The sequence below is a fragment of the Pan paniscus genome, chromosome 10, assembly GCF_029289425.2.
Source record: "Pan paniscus chromosome 10, NHGRI_mPanPan1-v2.0_pri, whole genome shotgun sequence".
Lineage (NCBI taxonomy): Eukaryota > Metazoa > Chordata > Mammalia > Primates > Hominidae > Pan > Pan paniscus.
In genome coordinates, this window is record NC_073259.2 from 13,202,631 (window position 1) to 13,226,413 (window position 23,783).

The 23,783-nt window shown below is 45.0% G+C and overlaps 1 protein-coding gene across 1 annotated transcript; it reads right to left on the minus strand.

Annotated features, from left to right (window-relative positions):
• Positions 1-9,971: 9,971 nt before the first annotated feature.
• Positions 9,972-23,260, minus strand: APOBEC1 (apolipoprotein B mRNA editing enzyme catalytic subunit 1). The gene is made up of 5 exons (XM_003811792.5): positions 20,750-23,260; positions 15,009-15,036; positions 12,856-13,253; positions 11,450-11,568; positions 9,972-10,121 (listed from the first exon to the last, which is right to left on the minus strand). The coding sequence occupies exons 1-5, from the start codon at positions 20,799-20,801 to the stop codon at positions 9,972-9,974; spliced, it is 747 nt and encodes a 248-aa protein (XP_003811840.2). The 5' UTR covers positions 20,802-23,260.
• Between the last annotated feature and the right edge of the window lie 523 nt (positions 23,261-23,783).

Here is a 23,783-nt window from a genome sequence, read left to right on the forward strand (position 1 = left end):
AGATCACATAGGCTTAGGAAGTCAAAGGGAATCACACAAGGCAGATAAGCTAAGGTTGCGTGGGTAAAGCGTGGTTAGTCCCATTGAGAGGTGACAGCGTGCTGGCAGTCCTCACAGCTCTCGCTCGCTCTCGGCGCCTCCTCTGCCTGGGCTCCCACTTTGGCGGCACTTGAGGAGCCCTTCAGCCCACCGCTGGACTGTGGGAGCCCCTTGCTGGGCTGGCCAAGGCCGGAGCCGGCTCCCTCAGCTTGCAGGGAGGTGTGGAGGGAGACGCGCGAGCGGGAACCGGGGCTGCGCGCGGCGCTTGCGGGCCAGCTGGAGTTCCGGGGGGGCGTGGGCTTGGCGGGCCCCGCACTCGGAGCAGCCGGCCGGCCCTGCCGGCCCGGGGCAGTGAGGGGCTTAGCACCCGGGCCAGCGGCTGCGGAGGGTGTACTGGGTCCCCCAGCAGTGCCAGCCCACCGGCGCTGCGCTCGATTTCTCACCGGGCCTTAGCTGCCTTCCCGCGGGGCAGGCCTCGGGACTGCAGCCCGCCATGCCTGAGCCTTCCCCCGCCTCCGTGGGTTCCTGTGCAGCCGGAGCCTCCCCGACGAGCGCCGCCCCCTGCTCCACGGCGCCCAATCCCATCAACCGCCCAAGGGCTGAGGAGTGCGAGCGCATGGCGCGGGACTGCAGCGCCGGTGCGGGATCCACTGGGTGAAGCCAGCTGGGCTCCTGAGTCTGGTGAGGACGTGGAGAATTTATGTTTAGCTCAGGGATTGTAACTACACCAATGGACACTCTGTATCTAGCTCAAGGTTTGTAAACACACCAATCAGCACCCTGTGTCTAGCTCAGGGTTTGTGAGTGCGCCAATCGACACTCTGTATCTAGCTGCTCTGGTGGGGCCTTGGAGAACCTTTGTGTCGATACTCTGTATCTAACTAATCTGATGGGGAGGAGGAGAACCTTTGTATCTAGCTCAGGGATTGTAAACGCACCAATCAGCGCCCTGTCAAAACAGACCACTCGGCTCTACCAATCAGCAGGATGTGGGTGGGGCCAGATAAGAGAATAAAAGCAGGCTGCCCGAGGTGGTAGTAGTAACCCGTTCGGGTGTTTCTCTTCTCTGGTTGGGCTTTGTTCTTTCGCTCTTGGGGTCCATACTACTTTTGTGAATTAAGCACTCACAATGAAAGCTTGCGGAAACCACGAGCCTACTGGGAGGAAGGAACAACTCCCGATGCGCCGCCTTAAGAGCTGTAACAAACACTGTGACGGCAAAGGTCTGCAGCTTTACTCCTGAGTCAGCTAGACCATGAACCCACCAGAAAGAAAAAACTGAACACACCTGAACATCAAAAGGAACAAACTCCAGACGCGCCACCTTAAGAGCTGTAACAGTCACCGTGAGGGTCTGCGGCTTCATTTTTGAAGTCAGTGAGACCAAGAACCCACCAATTCCGGACACACCATCACTTAGTTCATCCGCTCCCATGGCTTGGAGGACCATGCTTACAACCATGGGTGGCACATTTAACAGGGTCCCAGGAACCAGGGAAGGAAAACAGGAGGACACTCCACTGTCTTATTCTCCGTTGGGGGTCATAGGGAATCAAAGTAGATTAAAAGGACACTTTTATTCTTGCTTTTCTTTCTAGATGGGTAACAGATTATCTTCAGCTTGTGCCCCTCTGGCGTGCACTCTGAAACACTGAAACTTTCTTAACCTCAGGACATTAAAGAGAAGAGCAACTCATTTTATTTTGCACAAGGGCATGGTATTTTTACTAAAACTTTGCAAGCAGTGTAAGATCAACCCAGCTCTTTTAGGAATCATATCAGGCACGCTCACTGAAAATAATTCCCCAAAATTAGAAAAGCAACTTCCAGAGGAGCCATCTGAAGATCCCCCTTCTTTGGGGGCCCCTTCAAGTTCCCTTCTCGTTACAGCCCCTTAGGCCTGTAATAAAGGGAGACTTAGCCAATTTTCTCACAACCCTGATAGGTATATAAAAGCTTTCCAGGCTGGGCGCAGTGGCTCACGCCTGTAATCCCAACACTTTGGGAGGCTGAGGCGGGCAGATCACGAGGTCAAGAGATTGAGACCATCCTGGTCAACATGGTGAAACCCCGTCTCTACTAAAAATACAAAAATTAGCTGGGCATTGTGGCATGTGCCTGTAATCCCAGCTACTCGGGAGGCTGAGGCAGGAGAATCGCCTGCACCCAGGATGTGGAGGTTGCAGTGAGCCAAGATCACGGCACTGAACTCCAGCCTAGCAATAGAATGAGACTCCGTCTCAAAAAAAAAAGCTTTCCAAAATTTAACTCAGGTATTTCATCTCAGATGGAAGGATGCTATGTTGCTCCTAAGTCAGACCCTCACTGCAGCTGAAAAGCAGGCAGCTCTGATTTCAGAGATTAGCAACATATCTCCTATAATACACCAAAAGGGAAGAAAGCAGATAAGGAAAGAGAAGAAATAGCAGAAATGCCATTCCCAATTGGGAGGAAAGCAGTTTCCCTTGACAACCCTAATTGGGACCCCAATAACTCAGGAGATGAATGGAAAAGGAAGCTCTTTTTTAAGTGTGCATTAGAGGGCCTACGGAAAACCAGGGCCAGACCTCTCAATTACTCTAAATTGTCCATGATAAACAGCCAGATGAGAATCTTGTAGCCTTTATGGAAAGGCTGAGAGAGGCACTAACAGAACACCCTTCCTTATCCCCTGATTCAGTCGAGGGACAGCTCATCCTAAAGGACAAGTTTATTAGACAGGCAGCTGCCAATATTAAAAGGAAACTACACAAGCAAGCTATAGGACCAGATAGCACCTTAGAGAACTTCCTGAAAGTGGCCACTTTGGTCTTTTGTAATAGGAACCAGGAGGAGGCCCAAAAGAAAGAGACAATGGTCAGAAGGACAGAGACTCTAGCAGCAGCTTTGCAGGCTTGCAAAGTCCAGGATCCCGGAGGTGCATCTGCTAGTTGGTATCAGTGGGGCAAGCCAGGGCATGTTAAGAAAGAATGCCCATACAGCAAGACAAAGCCACCTCAACCCTCTCCAGCCTGTGGCAGAGACAACAGGAGATGGAACTGCCCCCAGAGGTGGAGGTCACTGGGTTCAGAACCAGTCTTACTGATGATCCAGCAGAACTGGATCCCGGGGCTCAAACTCCAGCTCCAGCGGCTCAAACTGCCATTATAGCACAGGAGCTCTGAGTGATTCTGGACATTAAAAGAAGGAAAGTAGACCTCTTTCTAAACACTCAGCCAGTGTCTCTTTTTTCTCCTCTCTAATCCAGGCCTCCCCTCTTCCCATAGCACAACCAGAAGGGGCATCTCAGGAAAAACTCTACTCCAGTATTTTTCTCAACCTTAGTTGACACGTGCTTCCAAGCCATTATCATGACAGCTCGCTAATCAGAAAAGCCTCCAAGTTAACCCTAGGAAATAATTTAACTGTTTACACCCCACATAATGTGGCAGGATTACTGTCCTCTAGGGGGAGCTCTTAGCCAACAAACCGCCAGTAAAGCAAGAAGTACATAAGGCAGGATAAGCAGTAGTCACTCTAAATAATGTCTCTCCCCGGGCACAAGCGCTCAATTAGCTGAGCTAACAGCTTTTACAAGCACACTTGGATTAAGCAAGGGAAAGGTAGCTAACATTTATACTAACTCCAAGTATGCTTTCTTGGTTCTCCATGCTCATGCTGCCATTTGAAAGAAAAGACATTTTCGGCCAGGCGGTGGCTCACGCCTGTAATCCCAACACTTTGGGAGGCCAGACAGGCGGATCACGAGGTCAGGGGATCAAGACCATCCTGGCTAACGTGGTGAAACCCTGTCTCTACTAAAAATACGAAAAATTAGCCAGGCGTGGTGGCAGGCGCCTGTAGTCCCACCTACCTGGGAGGCTGAGACACGAGAATGGCGTGAACCTGGGAGGTGGAGGTTGCAGTGAGCCGAGATCGCGCCACTGCAGTCCAGCCTGGGCGACGGAGCGAGACTTCGTCTCAAAAAGAAAGAAAGAAAAGACATTTTCTTACCATTAATAGATCCCCTATAAAAATATCACCAGGAAATTAGCAGGTTATCTTCAGTTTCTCTTCCACAAGAAATAGCAGGAATGCATTGTAAGGAACATCAAAAGGGAACAAATGAGGTAGCCAAAGGAAATAGGTTAGCTGATCAGGCAGTTAAGTCAGAGGCAAGGAAGCCTCAAGCCGTTAAGGCACTTAAACCCCTTCTAATCTAGGAAGGCTCCATAAGAAAAATTAAACCTCAGTATTTCCCTGCAGAAATAAAATAGGCCACTTCTCGAGGACGTAGTTCCCAGCCCTCAGAAAGGCTACAGTCAGAGGATGGCAAACTCCATTTGCCAGCCTCCAGCCAATGTCCTTAAAATCCTTCACCAAGCTTTTCACTTGGGAAAGGATAAAACTTATCAGTGTGCTCAGAGATTGGTTTCAGGCAGGAAACCTCTAAATTGGTTAAGCATGTAACCTCTCTAGCTCACTTCCAACAAGAATTAACGCAACTAACAGAAGTCCAACCCCAGGAAACAGAACCACCTTTATTTAACCCAGGAAATTTGGTGTTAGCGAAAACCCTCATCTCTGTCTCCTTCCCTAAGCCAAGCTGGGAAAGGCCCTACACTGTTCTTCTTTCAACCGCATTGGCAGTAAAAGTTACAGGAATCAACTCCTGACTTCCACATTCAAGTCAAAGCCTGAACAGCTGAGGGATCAACCTCTGACAGCCCAGAGGCACGTCCTGAATAACAATGTGGAGAAATAGAAGATCTTAAACTGAAAATCATAAAAGATAAGTAACTGAGTGAGGGCTACTCCTACCTCATCGGGTACTTTTTATTATTTCTGCCTTTCCTCTCAAAATCTGCCACCAAATATTAAAACTCCTTTTAAGGCATATTTGCAGCGAGATTTAATTATACATGGGATTGCATTTGTAACTTTGTAGATCCCCAAAGGGAAATGTTATATCTAGGCAAGTAAAGATTTAAACGAAAATTATTTACTATGCCACTCTTGTGGGAAATGTTATAGTTACACCACTATTTGCGATGGCACTATACACCGTGGCACCCACAATGCGGAATTTTGGTTGTAAAATTCTAATTGTTGTAATATTTTGCCTGATTATCTTCCTTATCTTAGGATTAATAATTGCAGGAAAGATTTAGTCAAGGTTATTTTGCTTATAGCAGGAGTGATAGTTATGGATAAGAAGCAAGCATAAGGCCGGGCGCGATGGCTCATGCCTGTAATCTCAGCACTTTGGGAGGCCGAGGCAGGTGGATCACCTGAGGTCGGGAGTTCGAGACCAGCCTGACCAACATGAAGAAACCCCATCTCTACTAAAAAATACAAAATTAAACAGGTGTGGTGGCGCATGCCTGTAATCCCAGCTACTCGGGAGGCTGAGGCAGGAGAATCGCTTGAACCTGGGAGGAGAAGGTTGTGGTGAGCTGAGATCGTGCCATTGCGCTCCAGCTTGGACAACAAGAGCGAAACTCCATATCAAAAAAAAAGAAAAAAAGAAGCAAGCATGAAAGTATAAAAGTTTTACTATCATTAAGTTTGATATGACTTTTTACTGAAAGTTGGTAATAGGATGCATTCTAAACTATTAAAAGAAGTTTATAAAGAAAGAGATTTTATATAAGGAAGGATTTTGTATGGTAAATTCTTGTCCTAAAAGGAAATGACTGGTTGTTTACAGGAAGGATGTTTAGGACAAGTCAGAGAGTTTGAGTATGTTGTAAGAGGGTCTGTGAAAGTCACAAAAGAATTTACTAATTAAAGGAAAGGAATTGCCAAGATTAATGCTAAAGTTATTTTAGCCACCCAATATCATATTTCTCCCAATCATATTGCAACTCACAAAAATGGCCTATGCCTAAAATTATTCTCTAATGGGAAGTCAAGGGGAAAATGTATGCTTTTCTCAAGGAAAATGTGTGCTTTTCTCAAGGAAAATGTTACTTTTATATTAAAGTCTCTGGTAATGTACAACGGCATCTAGTGGACGAAAACCGGTATTGCAATCCTTTGGTGTAACTAACATTTCAAACTCAGTTATGGTCTACAGAATTCCCTCTAATGGTGGTCATCTTAATACTCATACTCTAACCCTATATTTTAAATCTTCTTGTAAAATTTATCTCTCTTCACCTAGAAGCAATCAAACTCCAAACAACGCTGCGAGCAGAGCCACCCATGGACACACCATTCTTCCTAGAACACTTAGATCAACCTCAGGAGGAGGACCGACTGCTGTCCCTCACGTGACGAGCCTTTTCAACAGGAAGTAGCCAGAAAGAGTTGTCGTCCAACACCCCTTAACAGCAGTTAGGTTTACTTCTCTTGAGGCAGGGAATAATACAGGAGTTATTAGGAAATAATTTTTAGGCCACTAGAAAGGGTAAAAGTTCTCAGTGGAAATTTTCCTGTCATGAGAAGCAACCCCCAAACCATTTCTTTTCTAACAGGCAGCTTGAAAAACCAGGCCGGCAAGTTTGATATGCAAATGCCAGTGATTAGAAACTAGGTCCACCCAACATGGCAATTGCCACCCTCTTCTCATTGTCACCACATGTGCCAGGTGTCACAGCCACCTCCAGATAACTCACACGTGCTCAGGACATCTTGGTGGCCTGCATTTGGATATTAAAGGGCTAAGGTGGGAGTGCCAGGGTTTTTTGTGGTCTACGTGAATGACACACCTGGTCAAACCAATCCCTTGGGCCCTATGCAAATCAGACACCTCCTCCTCCAGCTTCCTAATATAACCAACTACTTCCGTACCACACACGAGGTTTCTCCCTTGGAGCCTCACTCCCTCTGTCTCTGTACAGGAGAGCTTCTTCCTTCTTTCCTGCCTATTAAACTCTCTACTCCTTAAAACCACTCAAAGTGTTTCCGTGTTGTTTTATCTAAATCAGCAGGAGACCAAAGACCCTGGTGTTCCTCCATTCATCAGAGCCATATCGCCATTAGGATCCACCTCCAACAGTGGGAATCACATTTCACCATGACATTTGGAGGGAACAAATATCCAAACCGTATCAGGCTTATACAGTGAATCTTAAGAAACCAATAGATATCATGGTTTAGACTATTCCTATTAACCGAATATGTTACATGTGAAACCCTTCTACATCTCAGTAAAATAACAACATAAACTTCTGTAAGAGAAAGAATCAGAATACAACATTGATATAAAATTGAGTCTCCTTGTGGGATAAAACAGCAGTATTAAGGTTATGTTTTTGAATAGCACAGGTATAGTAATATCAACACTAAAACTGGAAGAGAAAGTAGCAAAAGCACAGCTGTAATTAATGCAGATCAAATAAATGATGATTTTTGACACTGAGATATAATTTGTGGTTGTATATTAATAATTGTTGTGATAAAATTAGTAGCACCTAACATTGATGAAATACCTGCTAAGTGTAATGAGAAAATGATTTGATCTACAGAGGCTCCTCCCTGGGCTAAATTTCCAGCTAAAAGTGCTGTTTTAAAGCTTTAAAATGATTCTACTTCCGTAGTTTGCTACTTGAGTGATATATGTATTGCTGTGATAAGAACACAGATTGTAATTCCCCTTCCCTGCAAGAGTAGTATGTCACACCTCATCAGACCACACATGTGAGTAATTGACCTCAACTACTAGACTCCAAAATACATATAAACCCAAGATTTTGACTGACACTTTGACAGCTCAGACTGTGACCTTAGTTAGTTACACAGAAGGCATTTTTATGGTGGACCTAGCCCCCTGATCTGTGCTTGCAGCTTGATCTTTCAAGCTGTTTCTTTGTTAGAAAGGAATTCTACCAAGGACATGTCCTAGCTATCTGCCTAACTGGTACTTTTCACTCTCCTCTCATTAGTAAATTTATTATTTATTTATTTATGGGTTTTTTTTTGAGATGGAGTTTCACTCTTGTCCCACAGGCTGGAGTGCAATGGTGCAATCTCGGCTCGCTGCAACCTCCGCCTCCCAGGTTCAAGCGATTCTCCTGCCTCAGCTTCCTGAGTAGCTGGGATTACAGGCGTGCACCACCACGCCCAACTAATTTTTGTATTTTTAGTAGAGACCGCGTTTCACCATTTGGCCAGGCTGGTCTCGAACTCCTGACCTCAAGTGATCTGCCCTCCTCAACCTCCCAAAGTGCTAGGATTACAGGCATGAGTCACCGTGCCCAGCCTCATTAGTAGATTTAATATTATTATAAAGGAGTTATAAATTAGAATTGCTGTTACTCAGCTTATATGAGTAATTGATGAGTAGGCTAAGAGTTTTTTGTAATTGTGTCTGATTTAGCCCTTCTCATCCTCCTACTAAAAATGATAATATAGCGGTGGTTAATATTATGTTTAGGTTTGAGAAAGAAAATGAACATTTTATCTGAGGAATGTGAGCTCCTTTAAATTATCAAGCCCAGAGGAATATTTAAAATGCGACAGCAGGCTGGGCACAGTGGCTCACGCCTGTAATCCCAGCACTTTGGGAGGCCGAGGCGGGCGGACCATGAGGTCAGGAGATTGAGACCAGCCTGGCTAACACGGTGAAACCCCGTCTCTACTAAAAATACAAAAAATTAGCCGGGTGTGGTGGTGGGCGCCTGTAGTCCCAGCTACTCGGGAGACTGAGGCAGGAGAATGGCCTGAACCTGGGAGGCGGAGCTTGCAGTGAGCCAAGATGGCGCCACTGCACTCCAGCCTGGGCGACAGAGTGAGACTCTGTCTCAAAAAAAAAAAAAAAAAAAAAACTTAAAAAAAAAATGTGACAGCAATCACATCTCACTCTCTGCTTGAGCTAATTACCTCTTAAAGCCCCTTGCAACATGGGCTCTAGACTGACACCAAGCAGCCACAAAATGCCCTGTGCTGGACACCATATATAGCCAATCACTAACCAATATTATTTCTGTAAACCAATGAGAATTCCTGTCAAACAACCTCCGCAGGCAAGTCATGCAATGTCTCTGCAGGTCTCCGAAGCTCTCATGGAGATGGTAGCTCCTCTCTGCATCTGGTCATCCAGTCCTCTATAAATCACCTATGAATCTTATGATATTCTAATTAAGAAACAAATAAAAATAGACGTTACTACTTTGTCTTTTGTTTCCCTCTATCTGTGTCTTCAGAAATTGATTCCATGTAATTATTTGTCTGAAAACAGAGAAAGCCCCTACCGGGAAAATCCAAGATGGCTTCCAGTGATTTTCATGTCCTGAGTTTCAAATCCTTGTGTATGAGTCCCCTCTTACTCTGAATCATGGCTGGCCTGTGTAACAAATAGAATACTGCAGAAGAAATAGGGTGTGATTCCAAGATGAAGTCATCAAAGTCATGGAAATTTCCACCTTGGTCTCTCTTCGATCACTTGCTCTGGGCCAGGTATGGTGGCTCACACCAGTAATCCCAGCACTTTGGGAGGCCGAGGCTGGTGGATCACATGAGTCCAGGACTTTGAGACCAGCCTGGGCAACACAGCAAAACTCCATCTCTACAGGAAATTTTTCAAAAGGTAAATTAATCTGTAGGAAGCCAACTGCCATGTCCGGAGGTTATTTAAGCAACCCTGTGGAGAGGCCTATGTGGCAAGAAACTGAAACCTTCTACCAGCCACTAGCACAAACTTGCCAGCCATCTGAGCCTGCCACCTGGGAAGCACATTCTCCAGCCTCAGTCAAACCCTCAAATGATTGCAGCGTTGGCTGCCATCTTGACTACAACCTCGTGGGGGACCTGAGACAGGAACACACAGATAAGCTGCTTCTAAATTCCTTACCCACAGAAACTGCGAGAGGTAATACATATTTATTGTTGGTTTAAGCTACAGAGTTTTGGGGTACCTTGTGAACATTTCTAGATTCTAAATGGCATTCACTCTTTAGTGGGTCATCATTGCTTGTTCTTGAATCAGTACACACACGGAATCATTCTATTCATCTCCAAGCCACAGAAGGATGTATCAGCCCTGTAGCTAAAAGGATGTGTGGTGGAATCGTTTGGTAATGGCAGTTTTGAAGATGAAGACTGAAAAATGTAAGATGATTTTGCCATCTTCTTGAAATCTTTAAACAGGGTGGAAGACTCTGGAATAAAAAAGGATTATATTTAATCCTTAGGATGAATATTTTAATTAATAATATTATCACCACAAACATTTGAAAATATCAGTTGGAAGACGATTTAACTATTTCTTCTTTTTTTTTTTTCCCAGACAGGGTCTGGTTCTGGACTCACTGCATTCACCCAGGCTGGAGCGCAGTGGTGCAATCACAGCTCACTGCAGCCTCAACCTCCTAGGCTCAAACAATTCTCCCACCTCAGCCTCCCAAGTAGCTGGGACTACAGGCACGCACCACCACACCCAGCTAATTTTTTTGTGTTTTTGTTGAGATGTGGTTTTGCCATGTTGCCCAGGCGGGTCTCCAACTTCTGGGCTCAAGCCATCCACTCCCCTCTGCCTCCCAAAGTGCTAGGATTACAAGCATGAGCCACTGCACCCAGCCTGAACCACTTTCAAGAGAATCCAATGGAACACGTACATTCTCTTCAATAAGATTACACACACTAATAAGGGAAAGGAGACTATCTGAAACACAGTAGAGCCAATATGTGTTGTAGTAACAAGAACAATAATAATGATAAAGCCAGACATGATGACACACGCCTGTAGTTCTAGCTACCCAGAAGGCTGAGGTCAGAGGATTGCTTGAGGCTAGGAATTCGGAGTTTGAGCCTGTGGGTTGCTGTGATGGTGCCTGTGAATAGCCGCTACACCCCAGCCTAGGCAACACAGCGAGACCCTGTGGCTTAAAAGATAATGATAATAAAATAAGAATAAAAATGATAAAATGTAATTAATATGGGGACCACCCACATCTTAGATCGGTTTACCCAAATTCCCTTCTCCCACTTACCTCCCACAAACGCACTTCTTGTTCTTAGGCTTAGATGTTGTTTGTTTGCTTGTTTGTTTAGTTTGTTTGATACATAATTTTCTTTTTTATAGAGATGGGGGTCTCATTATGTTGGCCAGGCTGGTCTCAGACTCCTGGCCTCAAGCAATCCTCCCATCTTGGCCTCCCAAAGTGCTTGGATTACAGGCATGAGCCACTGTACCCAGCTGTTTTTTAGAAACAGGATCTTGTTATACCACGCAGGCTGGAGCATATTGGCGTGATCATAGCTCACTGCAGCTTGCAACTCCTAGACTCAAGCTTCCTGCGTAGCTGGGACTACAGGTGTGCACCACCATACCTGGCTCTGAGATTTTCTTAAGAGGAGCTAGCTAGTTAAATAACTAAATCTCAATATAAATGTCAAAAAGAAGATATGAGTCAAATTTTCTCAGGAAAGAACTTTGAAGAAGGATGCTTCTTTTTGCATCAGCATTTGTGTCCCTAAAGTGACTTACTAGAATTATGCAGTGCAGCTCCAGTGCGTACAACATCATCCACAGAGGTGGGTATTGTGGCCAGTGAGCTTCATCCCCAGGTGGGTAGTTGACAAAATTCCTCCAGCAGTGATAATACTCTAAGGAAACACAAATCTTGGCTCATTCAACAAGCACAATGGTAAATTACTTAAGAAGATCCCCAACCTAGCTTCCCATATAGAAAGCCTGTAGTCTCTAGTCTAGTTGCTGCTGGACATTAGACCCCCTAAAAAGAATAAAGCAGTTCATTTAAAGATGGCTGAGAGGCAAGACCAGAGAAAAGAGTTGTTGGCCGGGTGCGGTGACTCACGCCTGTAATCCCAGCACTTTGGGAGGCCGAGAAGGGTGGATCACAGGTCAGGAGATCGAGACCATCCTGCCTAACACAGTGAAACCCCGTCTCTACTAAAAATACAAAAAATTAGCCAGGCGTGGTGGTGGGCGCCTGTAGTCCCAGCTACTGGGGAGGCTAAGGCAGGAGAATGGCGTGAACCCCAGGCGGAGCTTGCAGTGAGTCGAGATTGCACCACTGCACTCCAGCCTGGGCGAAAGAGCAAGACTCCGTCTCAAAAAAAAAAAAAAAAAAAAAGAATTGTTGTTTGTTTTTGTTTTTGTTTTTTGATACAGGGTCTCGCTCTGTCACCTAGGCCAGTGTGCAGTGGTCCAATCATAGCTCACTGCAGCCTTGAACTTCTGGGCTCAGGAGATCTTCCTACCTCAGCCTCTAAAGGTGTATGCTGCCATGCCTGTCTGATTATTTTATTTTATTTTATTTTATTTTATCTTGAGACGGAGTCTCACTCTGTGCATTCACTGCACTCCAGTGGCGCGACCCCGGCTCACTGCAAGCCCCGCCTCCCGGGTTCACGCCATTCTCCTGCCTCAGCCTCCCAAGTAGCTGGGACTACAGGCGCCCGCCACCACGCCCGGCTAATTTTTTTGTATTTTTTAGTAGAGACGGGGTTTCACCATGTTAGCCAGGATGGTCTCCATCTCCTGACCTCGTGATCCGCCCACCTCAGCCTCCCAAAGTGCTGAGATTACAGGCGTGAGCCACCGCACCTGGCCTGATTTTTAAATTTTTTTTTAGAGATGGGGTCTCACTATGTTGCCCAGGCTGATCTTGAACCCCTGGTTTCAAGTGATCCTCCTGCCTTGGCCTCCCAAAGTTCTGGGATTACAGGCATGAGCCACCATGCGTAGCCAGGAGTTGTATTTTTGTAAATTTCCTTGTCATGAATTTCAGACCTAGTCCTTTATGACATTATTTTGGACTTTTACTTCTGAGACTTCCAGCCTGGGCTAACCAATCTTCTGGCCTAAAAACAGCTACTATCACCACAGTCTGTTGTAAACAATGAAGTTTCTTTGTTTACTGTTTTTACCTGATGCTGTCATAATCTGAATAGTTACTCCACTGTTAACAAGGTCCCTGAGACCTTGCCGGTTTTGTTGATCCATGTGCCAAAAAAGCCGAGCTACGTAGATCACTAGAGTCACACCAGGGTGCTGACTCAGAAACTCTCTAATAGCCTGGGAGCATTCCCAGCAGGGACTCCAGGACAAGAACCAGGTGATGGAGCAGCTGATGGATGGGTGAAAATCTCTTTCTGACGTAAATTTTTTTATAAAATTAACTTCCACGTGATTGGTGGTGTTTTTGCCTGAGCTTCGCCAGATCTTCCGGCTCATGCCCCACTTGATTTCGTAGAGCAGACAGGCCTCTTTACGAAGTTCTCTGGGGTCATAGAAGACGTCAAACTCCCAGGGTTCGATTCTTCTCCTGAAATACAAAAAGCAGCCCACACTGTCATGCCATATTTAGAAAGATCTTAGAAATCTTTTCCTGCTCCCCTTTTCTTCTTTTTTTTTTTTTTTTTTTTTAAGATGGAGTCTCACACTGTTGCCCAGACTGGAGTGCAGTGGTGCAACCTCAGCTCACCACAACCTCCGCCTCCCAGGTTCAAGCGATTTTTCTGCCTCAACTTCCCAAGTAGCTGGGATTACAGGCTCCCGCCACCATGTCCGGCTAATTTTTTTGTATTTTTAGTAGAGACGGGGTTTCACCATGTTGGCCAGGCTGGTCTCAAACTCCTGACCTTGTGATTCGCCCACCTCAGCCTCCCAAAGTGCTGGGATTACAGGCGTGAGCCACCACGCCCAGCCTCTGCTCCCCTCTTCTATCAGGCTGATCTGAGACATAACATCTCAGGAAACTTCTTTTTCTAGTATATGTCTCAAAGTTATCTGAAGAGGTCTGTTTGAATTATCAGATTTTTTTTTCTCACAAACATAGTGCACAGGTTTTTTCCCCCAGTCACATTATTTGGTGACCACTCTCTAATACCATTATGTTTTAGTCTTGAATTCAGGTGTAAGTGTGTCTTTGTTTCTCTTTTAAAGTTTCCTTCATTATATTCTAACCCTTTTTTTTTTTTTTTTTTTTTAAGACATGGTCTCTCTAAGCTGGCCAGCCTGATCTCCCCTTCCTGGACTCAAGCTACTCTCCTGCCTCAGCCTCCTGAGTAGCTGAGACTACAGGTGTGCCCCACCATGCCTAGCTATATTCTAACTTTTCTATTTTACACCTAGAGGTGCTATGTTCCAATCCTTATCTTTTCTATTCCTCAATGGACTCTAACCAGATTTTCTCAAGTGTTGAAGCCTCAAATTGCCAACAAGATTGTATTGTCAAGAACAGACAAAAGAGCAATTTAGCCTCAAGATTCTTCCACATTAGAATTCTATATACTAACTCCTATAAGAAAGAAATTCTACTTGCTCTCAGTGGTGTCTTTAGATTTAACACTCTATGTCTGACAGCTGTGACTCAAGGGAAACTCAGAATTGAACTGCAGACTCTTCTTTGCAATATGGTTAAGTCACAAACTTATTACATCCTAATAGTTCCCACTCATCCCTAAAGTATCACATTCATTTACTACATAGATCAATCCTTCCACCTATCACGAGATAATATATTCCTTAACATGACTTCCCTGTCCTATGTCTGAAAAATGGGCAGACATTATAAAATGAAGATGAAGTTAAAGTGACAAATGAGTTTCCCAGGTATTTCACTAATGGCTATAAAAGCATGCGATTTAAAAAAAGAAGAGAAATTGTAAGACAATAACAGATAAGCAAGCTAGAAAATCATTTATTTAAAGAGATCAAAAGACATAAGAGCAAAGATATAAAAAACAATAACCATAGAAAATGAAACTGGAAAAGGCAAAAATGAAAGAAAGAATGGAAAATGGCAAAAGAGAAAAGGAACAATAAAGAAAGCTATATCCACAGTTCCTTTTTTTTTTTTTTTTGAGACAGGGTCTCAGTCTGTTACCCCGGCTGCAGTGCAGTGGTGCAGTCATAGCTCACTGCAGCCTTGACCTCCTGGGCTCAAGCGATCCTCCTACTCCTGCCTCAGCCTCCTGAGTAGCTGGGATTATAGGCGCATGTGCCACCATGCACAGCTCTTAAATACCCATTGATTCTTGATCGAATTAAATGGGCGCTGTGATAGTGTTATTCTTACCTCAGAGTGGGGTCACCGGTTGAAGGACCTGTTGACCAAGATATGATTATGTCAAACAACACTCAAATATCAAATGAGTTGCTAAGAAAAAGTGCTCTATTATTCCAAACCTGCAAATCATCTCAGAAAATGGAATTTGAAGATTCTCTCATGGATTAATTGTATTGGACCAGCTCATTGTACCCAAGAAAAGCAAGATTTTTAAGGACTCTGCCAAAATCTCTTTTCCCAGATGCCCAATCCCAAACAAGGTAGTCTGCCTTAAGGCTTCAACAAAAATGATTAAGCACAATGGGAAAGTCACTTCTTAAAGCCTCTTAGAGGCCGGGTGCGGTGGCTCACGCCTGTAATTCTAGCACTTTGGGAGACCGAGGCAGGTGGATCACCTGAGGTCAGGAGTTCGAGACCAGCCTAACATGGTGAAACCCCGTCTCTACTAAATACAAAAAATTGGCCAGGCATGGTGGCCCATGCTTGTAATCCCAGCTACTCAGGAGGCCGAGGCACAAGAATCGCTTGAACCCGGGAGGCGGAGCTTGCAGTGAGCCAAGAATGTGCCACTGCACTCCACCCTTGGTGACAGAATGAGATTCCATCTAAAAAAAAAAAAAAGGGGGGGTATTTGATGGAAAACTATACAGCTATACAAAAGAATGAAATCATAAATCATGTCCTTTGCAGCAACATAGATGCAGCTGGATACCATTATCCTAAGCAAATTAACACAGAAACAGAAAACCAAATATTGCATGTTCTCACTTATAAGTGGGAGCTAAACCTTGGGTACACATGGACATAAAGACGGGAACGGCCAGGCATGGTGGCTCACACCTGTAATCCCAGCACTTTGGGAGGCGGAGGCGGGTGGATCACAAGGTCAGGAGATCGAGACCATCCTGGCTAACATGGTGAAATCCCGTCTGTACTAAACACACACACACACACACACACACACACACACACACACAAAATTAGCCGGGTGTGGTGGCAGGCACCTATAGTTCCAGTTACTCGGGAGGCTGCGGCAGGAGAATGGCGTGAACCCGGGAGGCGGAGCTTGCAGTGAGCCAAAATTGCGCCACTGCACTCCAGCCTGGGTGACAGAGCGAGACTCCGTCTCAAAAAAAAAAAAAAAAAAAAAAAGACGGGAACAATAGACACTGGAAAAGTCCAAAAGGACTGAGGGAGGGAGAGGGGAAAGAGCCGAAAAACTTCCCATTGGGTACTATGTTCACTATCTCGGTAGCAGAGTCAATACAAGCCCAAACCTCAGCATCACACAATATATACCCTTGTAACAAATCTGCACGTGTACCCCATGAATCTGAAATAAAAATTATAATTAAAAAATAAAGAGTATTTGGTAGTGTGGAGAGAAGCCAGGATATCTTTGATGACAGATGATAGATAGATAGATAGATAGATAGATAGATAGATAAATAGATATCTCTTTATAATTGTAATTATACATATTTTAAACCACAACTCGAGAGGAAGGAGAAAAGACAACTGAATGAGTAATAAGTGTAAAAAGATACTTGTAAAGAACATATGGAAAGATCCTATTGAACCAGCAAAAAAGGACCAGGCTCCAACTGGAGCCAAGTGGTTCCTGAAGACATTTACAGGGCAGTCCTGCTACATAAGGGACCTCAAGTGGGCACAGATTCTCCCTTTGAATCGTGCTAACCTGGAAGGGGAAAGAGAAAAAAGCAACAATTGCTGCTGTTAGGTATAGAACCTAATAGTAGGTCCAGCACTAGAATTGAGAGATGGGAAGTAACAATTGATGTGGAAATGAGCAGTCATCTAAATTCCCAATGCACAGGGCTTCAGGGAGTGGGGATTATCTTGATCTCTGCTTTAGTCAAAAGAATCCCTGGCTGGGTGCCATAGCTCATGCCTATAATCCCAACACTTCAGGAGGCTGAGGCGGGAGGATTGCTTGAGGCTAGGAAATTGAGACTACCGTAAGCAACACAGCAAGACCCCGTCTCTACAAAACAAAACAAAACAAAACAAAACCTTTTTTAAATTAGCCGGGCATGGTGGTGTGCACCAGTAGTCCCCACTGCTCAGAAGGCTGAAGTGGGAGGATCACTTGAGCCCAGGAGTTCGAGGCTACAGTGAGCCATGATCGCCATTGCACTCCAGCCTGGGCGACAGAGCAAGACGTTGTCTTTAAAAAATAAAAAAAATTTAAAAATTTAAAAAAAGACGGCCGGGTACGGTGGATCATGCCTGTAATCCCAGCATTTTTGGGAGGCCAAGGTGGGTGGATCACCTGAGTTCAGGAGTTTGAAACCAGCCTGGCCAATATGGCAAAACCCTGTCTCTACTAAAAATACAAAAATTAGCCGGGCATGGTGGCACGTGCCTGTAATCCCAGCTACTCGGGAGGCTGAGGCAGGAGAATCACATGAACCTGGGAGGTGGAGGTTACAGTAAGCCAAGATCACACCATTGCACTCTAGCCTGGGCGACAGAGCGAGAGAGACTCCATCTCAAAAAAAAAGGAAGAAGAAAAGTACTGGAAGGAGACAAAAGGTGGTGGGGGCACCATATCGACCATATCAGAGATGGCAGTCAGAGAAGACATCTGTAAAGAGGGACATTAAAGCTGAGACCTGAATGTAAATTTAGAGAGCAAGACGTGTGGACATCGGGGAAGGGGAGAGCTTTCCAAGCACAGGGAACACCAGGTGCAAACGACCTGAAGTGTGGACCTTGACTTATTCAAGGAAGAGCAAGCAAGTCAGCCTGGCTGGGTCGGAGTGATCAAGACCTGCAATGGAGGGAGATGAGCAATGGAGGGGGTAAGCCACAGGGCCTTACCAGCTCTGGATAGTATGCTAAGTGTAAGAAGCCATTAGAGAGTATGGGGATGATTCAAGGGAGAGTACTGAATTTTAGAGACCTGCGCCTCTCAGGACTCAGAGCCTTGGGGATGTTCCTGGCAATAAAATGGGCACTGACAAGGCCTGAACCTCTAAGGGTGATTTGGGGAGATGCAGGCAAGAAATTCATCCCACGCTCCTGGCCAAACCTTAACTCGCAGGTGCTATTTTTGAACAAAGAAGAGTCACAGGCTCCGGAAGACACTTCCTTTAAAACAGAGCATGCTTTACCCTAGGCTGTGTGTGTGCCTGTTTGTGTGTGTTACTTTTTATGCATTTGCACTGGATGGTAGAGGAGTTGTAGAAAGGACTTGGGCATGGCATGGTTTTTTTGCAGAGAGTGGTTCTAGCTGGGGAGAAGAACTAAAATGAGAAATTAGCCAGATATCTAGGAAGTAGGACGAAGTCAGGAAACACTATTCCAAGTGTGACCTGAAGAACAAATCTCTTACTTTTAAAGGAGGGATGGGGAATTTGAGCATTGGGAGGAAGGAGGAAGGGGGTGGCTGGCACGTTGGACTGAGCTCTTCTCAGATCTTAGTGCAAATTGGGGCCCTTGAACCAGTAATCTACTCCGAGGGAGCCTTACATAAACAGAGGCCACATCATAGGAAAAAGGCATTTGATGATGGGAAGACACTTTCTCTGAAAGAGCTGAAGCAGCAGTGAGAAGTTCAGAAAGGGACGGTGAGACATATGCTGTGTCTACACTGATCAATATTATTCCTGGGATGCAAAGACAAGGATACCAGCCACATGATTGGGGACAGTTTGAGGTATAGAACACACCACCTTCATAAGAAAAGTCCAGGGAAGGTATTAGATACTACAATCAAATAATGTGTTTGGTCTTTCCCCCAGTATGCCACTTAAAAAATCATTCTTTTTTTTTTTTTTCCCGAGATGGAGTTTTGCTCTTGTTGCTCAGGCTGGAGTGCAATGGCGCGATCTCGGCTCACCGCAACCTCCGCCTCCCTGGTTCAAGTGATTCTCCTGCCTCGGCCTCCCAAGTAGCGGGATTACAGGCGTGTGCTACCGTGCCCAGCTAATTTTGTATTTTTAATAGAGACGTTGTTTCTCCATGTTGGTCAGGCTGGTCTCAAACTCCCTACCTCAGGTGATCCGCCTGCCTTGACCTCCCAAAGTGCTGGGATTACAGGTGTGAGCCACCACACCTGACCTTAAAAAAGAATTCTAACAGATGGAGAACATAAAGGAGAAAATAAATTGTTACTTGAACTCCAAACTGATATCTATATTACCTTCTGCCCCATCACACTCACACTATTGCAATAGTCTTCTAACTGGTCTCCTTGCTTCCAGTCCAAAACCCATCACATGTCAAGTAAATGTGTCTAAAGCACTATTTTAGTCATATCTCTGTGCTATTCATAAATTTTCCAAAGATATTCCCTCTACCATAAAGAAAAACTTTCATTCCTTGAGCCTGGCATTCGAAGTCCTCTATAGTATAATAACACTTCAAATTTGCTTTCTGGTCTTACTGCAAATTGTTTACATAAATTTTTTGTAGCCTAACCAGTTTATTCATTATATTCCAGACACAAGTCTCTATAAAAGCTTTTAAATTCTGTTCATCAATAGGATTCAATCAACCTGGAATCTCCTCTTCTTTGTCGATCCAAAGTCTGCCCTTCTGGCCTGGCATGGTGGCTTACACCTGTAATCCCAGTACTTTGGGAGGCCGAGGCTAGTGGATCACTTGAGCCCAGGAGTTCAAGACCAGCCTGAGCAATAAAGCAAGACCTCATCTCTGCAAAAAAATTAGCAGGGCTGGTGGCCCGTGCCTGTTGTCCCAGCTACCCAGGAAGCTGAGGCGGGAGGTCAAGACAGCAGTGAGCAGTGATCACACCACTGTACTCCAGCCTAGGCAACAGGGCGAGTCTTAAAAAAAAAAAAAAAAATTTGGTTAGGCATGGTGGCTCATGCCTGTATTCCTAGTATTTTGAGAGACCAAGGGTGGAGAATTGCTTGAGCCCAGGAGTTCCAGACCAGCCTGGGCGAAGTAGTGAACCCACCCCCTAGTCTCTAAAAACAAAATAAGATAAAAATTGTTTTAGGTCTACACTTCTCTTAGAATCCAGCTCAAATCCTAGCTCAGCTGAAATTACTTCCTTCAGCCTGAAGTGTTCTTCCTCTCCCATGCATTTTTCTAACACTGACTGTGCACAAATTTATCAATTAGTTATAGTCAATTCATTTATCAATTAGCACATTGTTCTCATGCTATCACGTCTGTTGTTACCTTAAACTGTTATTTAAACAGTTGTGCTTTTACTTAACTTTTTTTTTATTTTCGTGAGACAGAGTCTTGCTCTGTTGCCCAGGCTGGAGTGCAGTGGCGTGATCTCAGGTCACTGCAGCCTCCGCCTCCTGTGTTCAAGCGATCCTCCTGCCTCAGCCTCCCGAGTAGCTGGGACTACAGGCATGCGCCACCATGCCTGGCTAATTTTTGTATTTTTAGTACAGATAGGGTTTCACCATGTTGGCCAGGCTGGTCTCAAACCCTGGGCCTCAAGTGATCCACCCTCCTTGGACTCCCAAAGTGCTGGGATTACAGGTGTGAGCCACAGCGCCTGGCTACTTAATTTTTTATCATGGTGAAACAAACACTGATTTGGTTAAAGTCACTTGGAGATGTAAATATTTAATAATAATAAACCATCTTATTTAAGACTAATATATTAATCAATAATAGGGAAGTTTGAAAACACCCACAGATGCAAGAATCAGCAGGGGACACACACACACACACACACACACACACACACACCATTCTTGCATTGTTCAAGAATACTTGCCAAGCCCCCGGATCCATTTTACCTTTCTCAGAAGTCATGGTGCTCTGTCTCTGGACTTCCTCCTCTGGAGTCATAAGTTGTGCTGATTGTTCCTGGACTTTGTTGCTTCAGGTGTGCCCACTGCCACCTGCTTGGGCAGAGGATGACTCATTCCCGCATCTCAGGCAGTTATGGGAATCTGAGCTGTCTGTACAAACAGGGGGCCGACTGAGAGGGACATTATCGTGGGGATTTGCATCTTTAGTGATGAGAAAGCCTATGATGCAAATGACATGAATTTTGTAGGGTGGATCACTGGGTACCAAATTCCAAAGTTCTTCAATGACATCTGAATTTGGTAAACTTTCTCTTTCTTTAAATAAAGATTAAGGCAAGGTGGATCCATCATTCTTTTTTGTTTTGTTTTGTTTTATTTATTTATTTTTCATTATCTCCTACTCTGCATCAAGGATGCATCATTCTTTTTTTTTTTCTTTGAGACAGAGTTTTGCTCTTGTCGCCCAGGCTGGAGTGCAATGGCACAATCTTGGCTCACTGCAACCTCTGCCTCCCAGGTTCAAGCGATTCCCCTGCCTCAGCCTCCCGAGTAGCTGGGATTACAGGCGCCCAACACCACGCCCGGCTAATTTTTTGTATTTTTAGTGGAGACGGGGTTTCACCATGTTGGTCAGGCTGTTTTGGAACTCTTGACCTCAGGTGATCCACCCGCCTCGTCCTCCCAAAGTGCTGGGATTACAGGCATGAGCCACCGTGCCTAGCCTAGGATGCATCATTCTTTAATGGAGAGATGACAGGAAAAATAAAGTTAAGAGAGACTTAATCTGTAACTATAGCTTGAAAAATTTTATGTTATCTGGTGAGCACACTGTGGCCTTGGCTTTCAGTTGTTATTCACCTATTTCCAACTTCCTCTCATTTTGCTCTCTGTCCTACATCCGTGTTGGAGAGGGGAGGGGAGCTATTAGATACAAAATGAGAAGGACCTTGGCCTCTGAGTCAGCTAATTTGTGTACAGGTCTTTGGTGCTCTCTTCATCCTTGAATCTAAGATTAAGTGTGTGGCCAAGTCCACTTCTGCCCTTTTTTTTTTTTTTTGAGACAGAGTTTCGCTCTTGTCACCCAGGCTGGAGTGCAATGGCGCGATCTCAGCTCACTGCAACCTCTGCCTCCCAGGTTCAAGTGATTCTCCTGCCTCAGCCTCCCAAGTAGCAGGGATTACAGGCACCCACCACCACACCAGGCTAATTTTTATATTTTTAGTAGAGACAGGGTTTCTCCATGTTGGCCAGGCTGGTCTCAAATTCCTGACCTCAGGTGATCCACCCGCCTCAGCGTCCCAAAATGCTAGGATTACAGGCATGAGCCACCTCTCCCAGCCACTTCTGCTTTTTTATCCCCCTTGAAAAAGTAAATGCCATACTTCCCTATGCCATTGCTCTCTGTTGCCTGAACCCTGGGTCAAGTTCAAGCCAAAAATTCCTCTGAGTCTCAGCACTTACTCCTAGAATTGAGGTCACTTTTTCAAGGCCTAAGTCTCCCTCTAGTGTCTCAAATCTAGAACTCCTGAACTTTGAATCTCAAGGCCCCATGAACCTGAAACCCGAATCCTACATACAAGACTTTACTTAGTTATGAAAGTCAACCTGGAGCCTCCATGAGATAAAGCAGGTGTTTCGACAGGGGCAGACCAGTGTTTTGAAGAAGGGGCAGAAATCCCACATCATCAATAAAGGCCCTTCAGAGACCAAGTTTTTCTAAGTTAGGTAAGAGTAGAATCATTGTAGAATAAAAGTAGGTTAGGCTAGGCGCGGTGGCTCGCGCCTGTAATCCCAGCACTATGAGAGGCAGAGATGGGAGGATCACCTGAGGTCAGGAGTTCGAGACCACCCTGGCCAACATGGCAAAACCCAGTCTCCTAAAAATATAAAAGTCAGCTGGGCGTGGTGGCAGGTGACTGTAATCCCAGCTTCTCGGAAGGCTGAGGCATGAGAATTGCTCGAACCCAGGAGGGGAGGTTGCAGTTAGCCGAGATCTCACCATTGCACTGCAGCCTGGGCAACAGAGTGAGACTACGTCTAAAAAAAAAAAAAAAAAAAAAAAAGATAGGATAATAGCCCTCAGCGATATCCATGTCCTGATCCCTGGAATCTGTTAAACATATGAACTTAAGTGCCAAAAGGGTCTTTGTCGTTAATTAAAAATCTTGAGATGAGAAGACAATCCTGGATTATCCAGGTGGGCACAGTCTAATCACAGGGTCCTTATAAGAGGGAGGTAGAAAAGTCAGAGTCAGGATGCAAAATGGAGATATGAGGATGAGAGCAGAATTCTGCTTGCTGGCTCAAAGGGAGCCACGATTCAAGGAATGAGGAAAGCCTGTAGAAGCTGGAAAAGGCAAGGAATGGATTCTCCCCCAGAGCCTCCAGAAGAAATGCTACCCTGATGACACCTTGATGTCAGCTCAGTGAGACCTGTTTTGTACTTCAGACCTCCAGAACTATAAAACAATGTGTGTCGTTTTATACCATTAAGTCTCCGGCAATTTCATGAAGCAGCAATAGGAAACTGATATGGTAGGACATGCTCCCAGGAAGTAAACATGCAGCAGCCAAGAGGACGCAAAACTTGGGTTTGTTTTCTACTAGAATGCCTATTGAGCGCTTCGTCCGTGTTCTGTTTTGTTTAAGAAAACTTGGAACTATGACATATGACAGACTATCATGTGGTTAATTATTTGTAAGTGAGGTCAAAGATAATCAAGGATGAAATGTAGCTATTCAGTTTAAGTCTGTCCTGCACCTGGAAATTTATGAATTTTGAAAAATGTATACATACACTTATGTAACTACTCCAGTCAAGATATTTAAAATTCCCATCACCCCAAAAGTTCTTTTGTTTTTTTGGGTTTTTTTAGACAGGGTCTTCCTCTATCGCCCAGGCTGGAGTGCAGTGGCTTGACCTTGGCTCACTGTAGCCTCAGCCCCCCGGGTTCAAGCCATTCTCATGTCTCAGCCTTGCAAGAAGTAGCTGGGATTACAGAGACGCACTACCATGCCC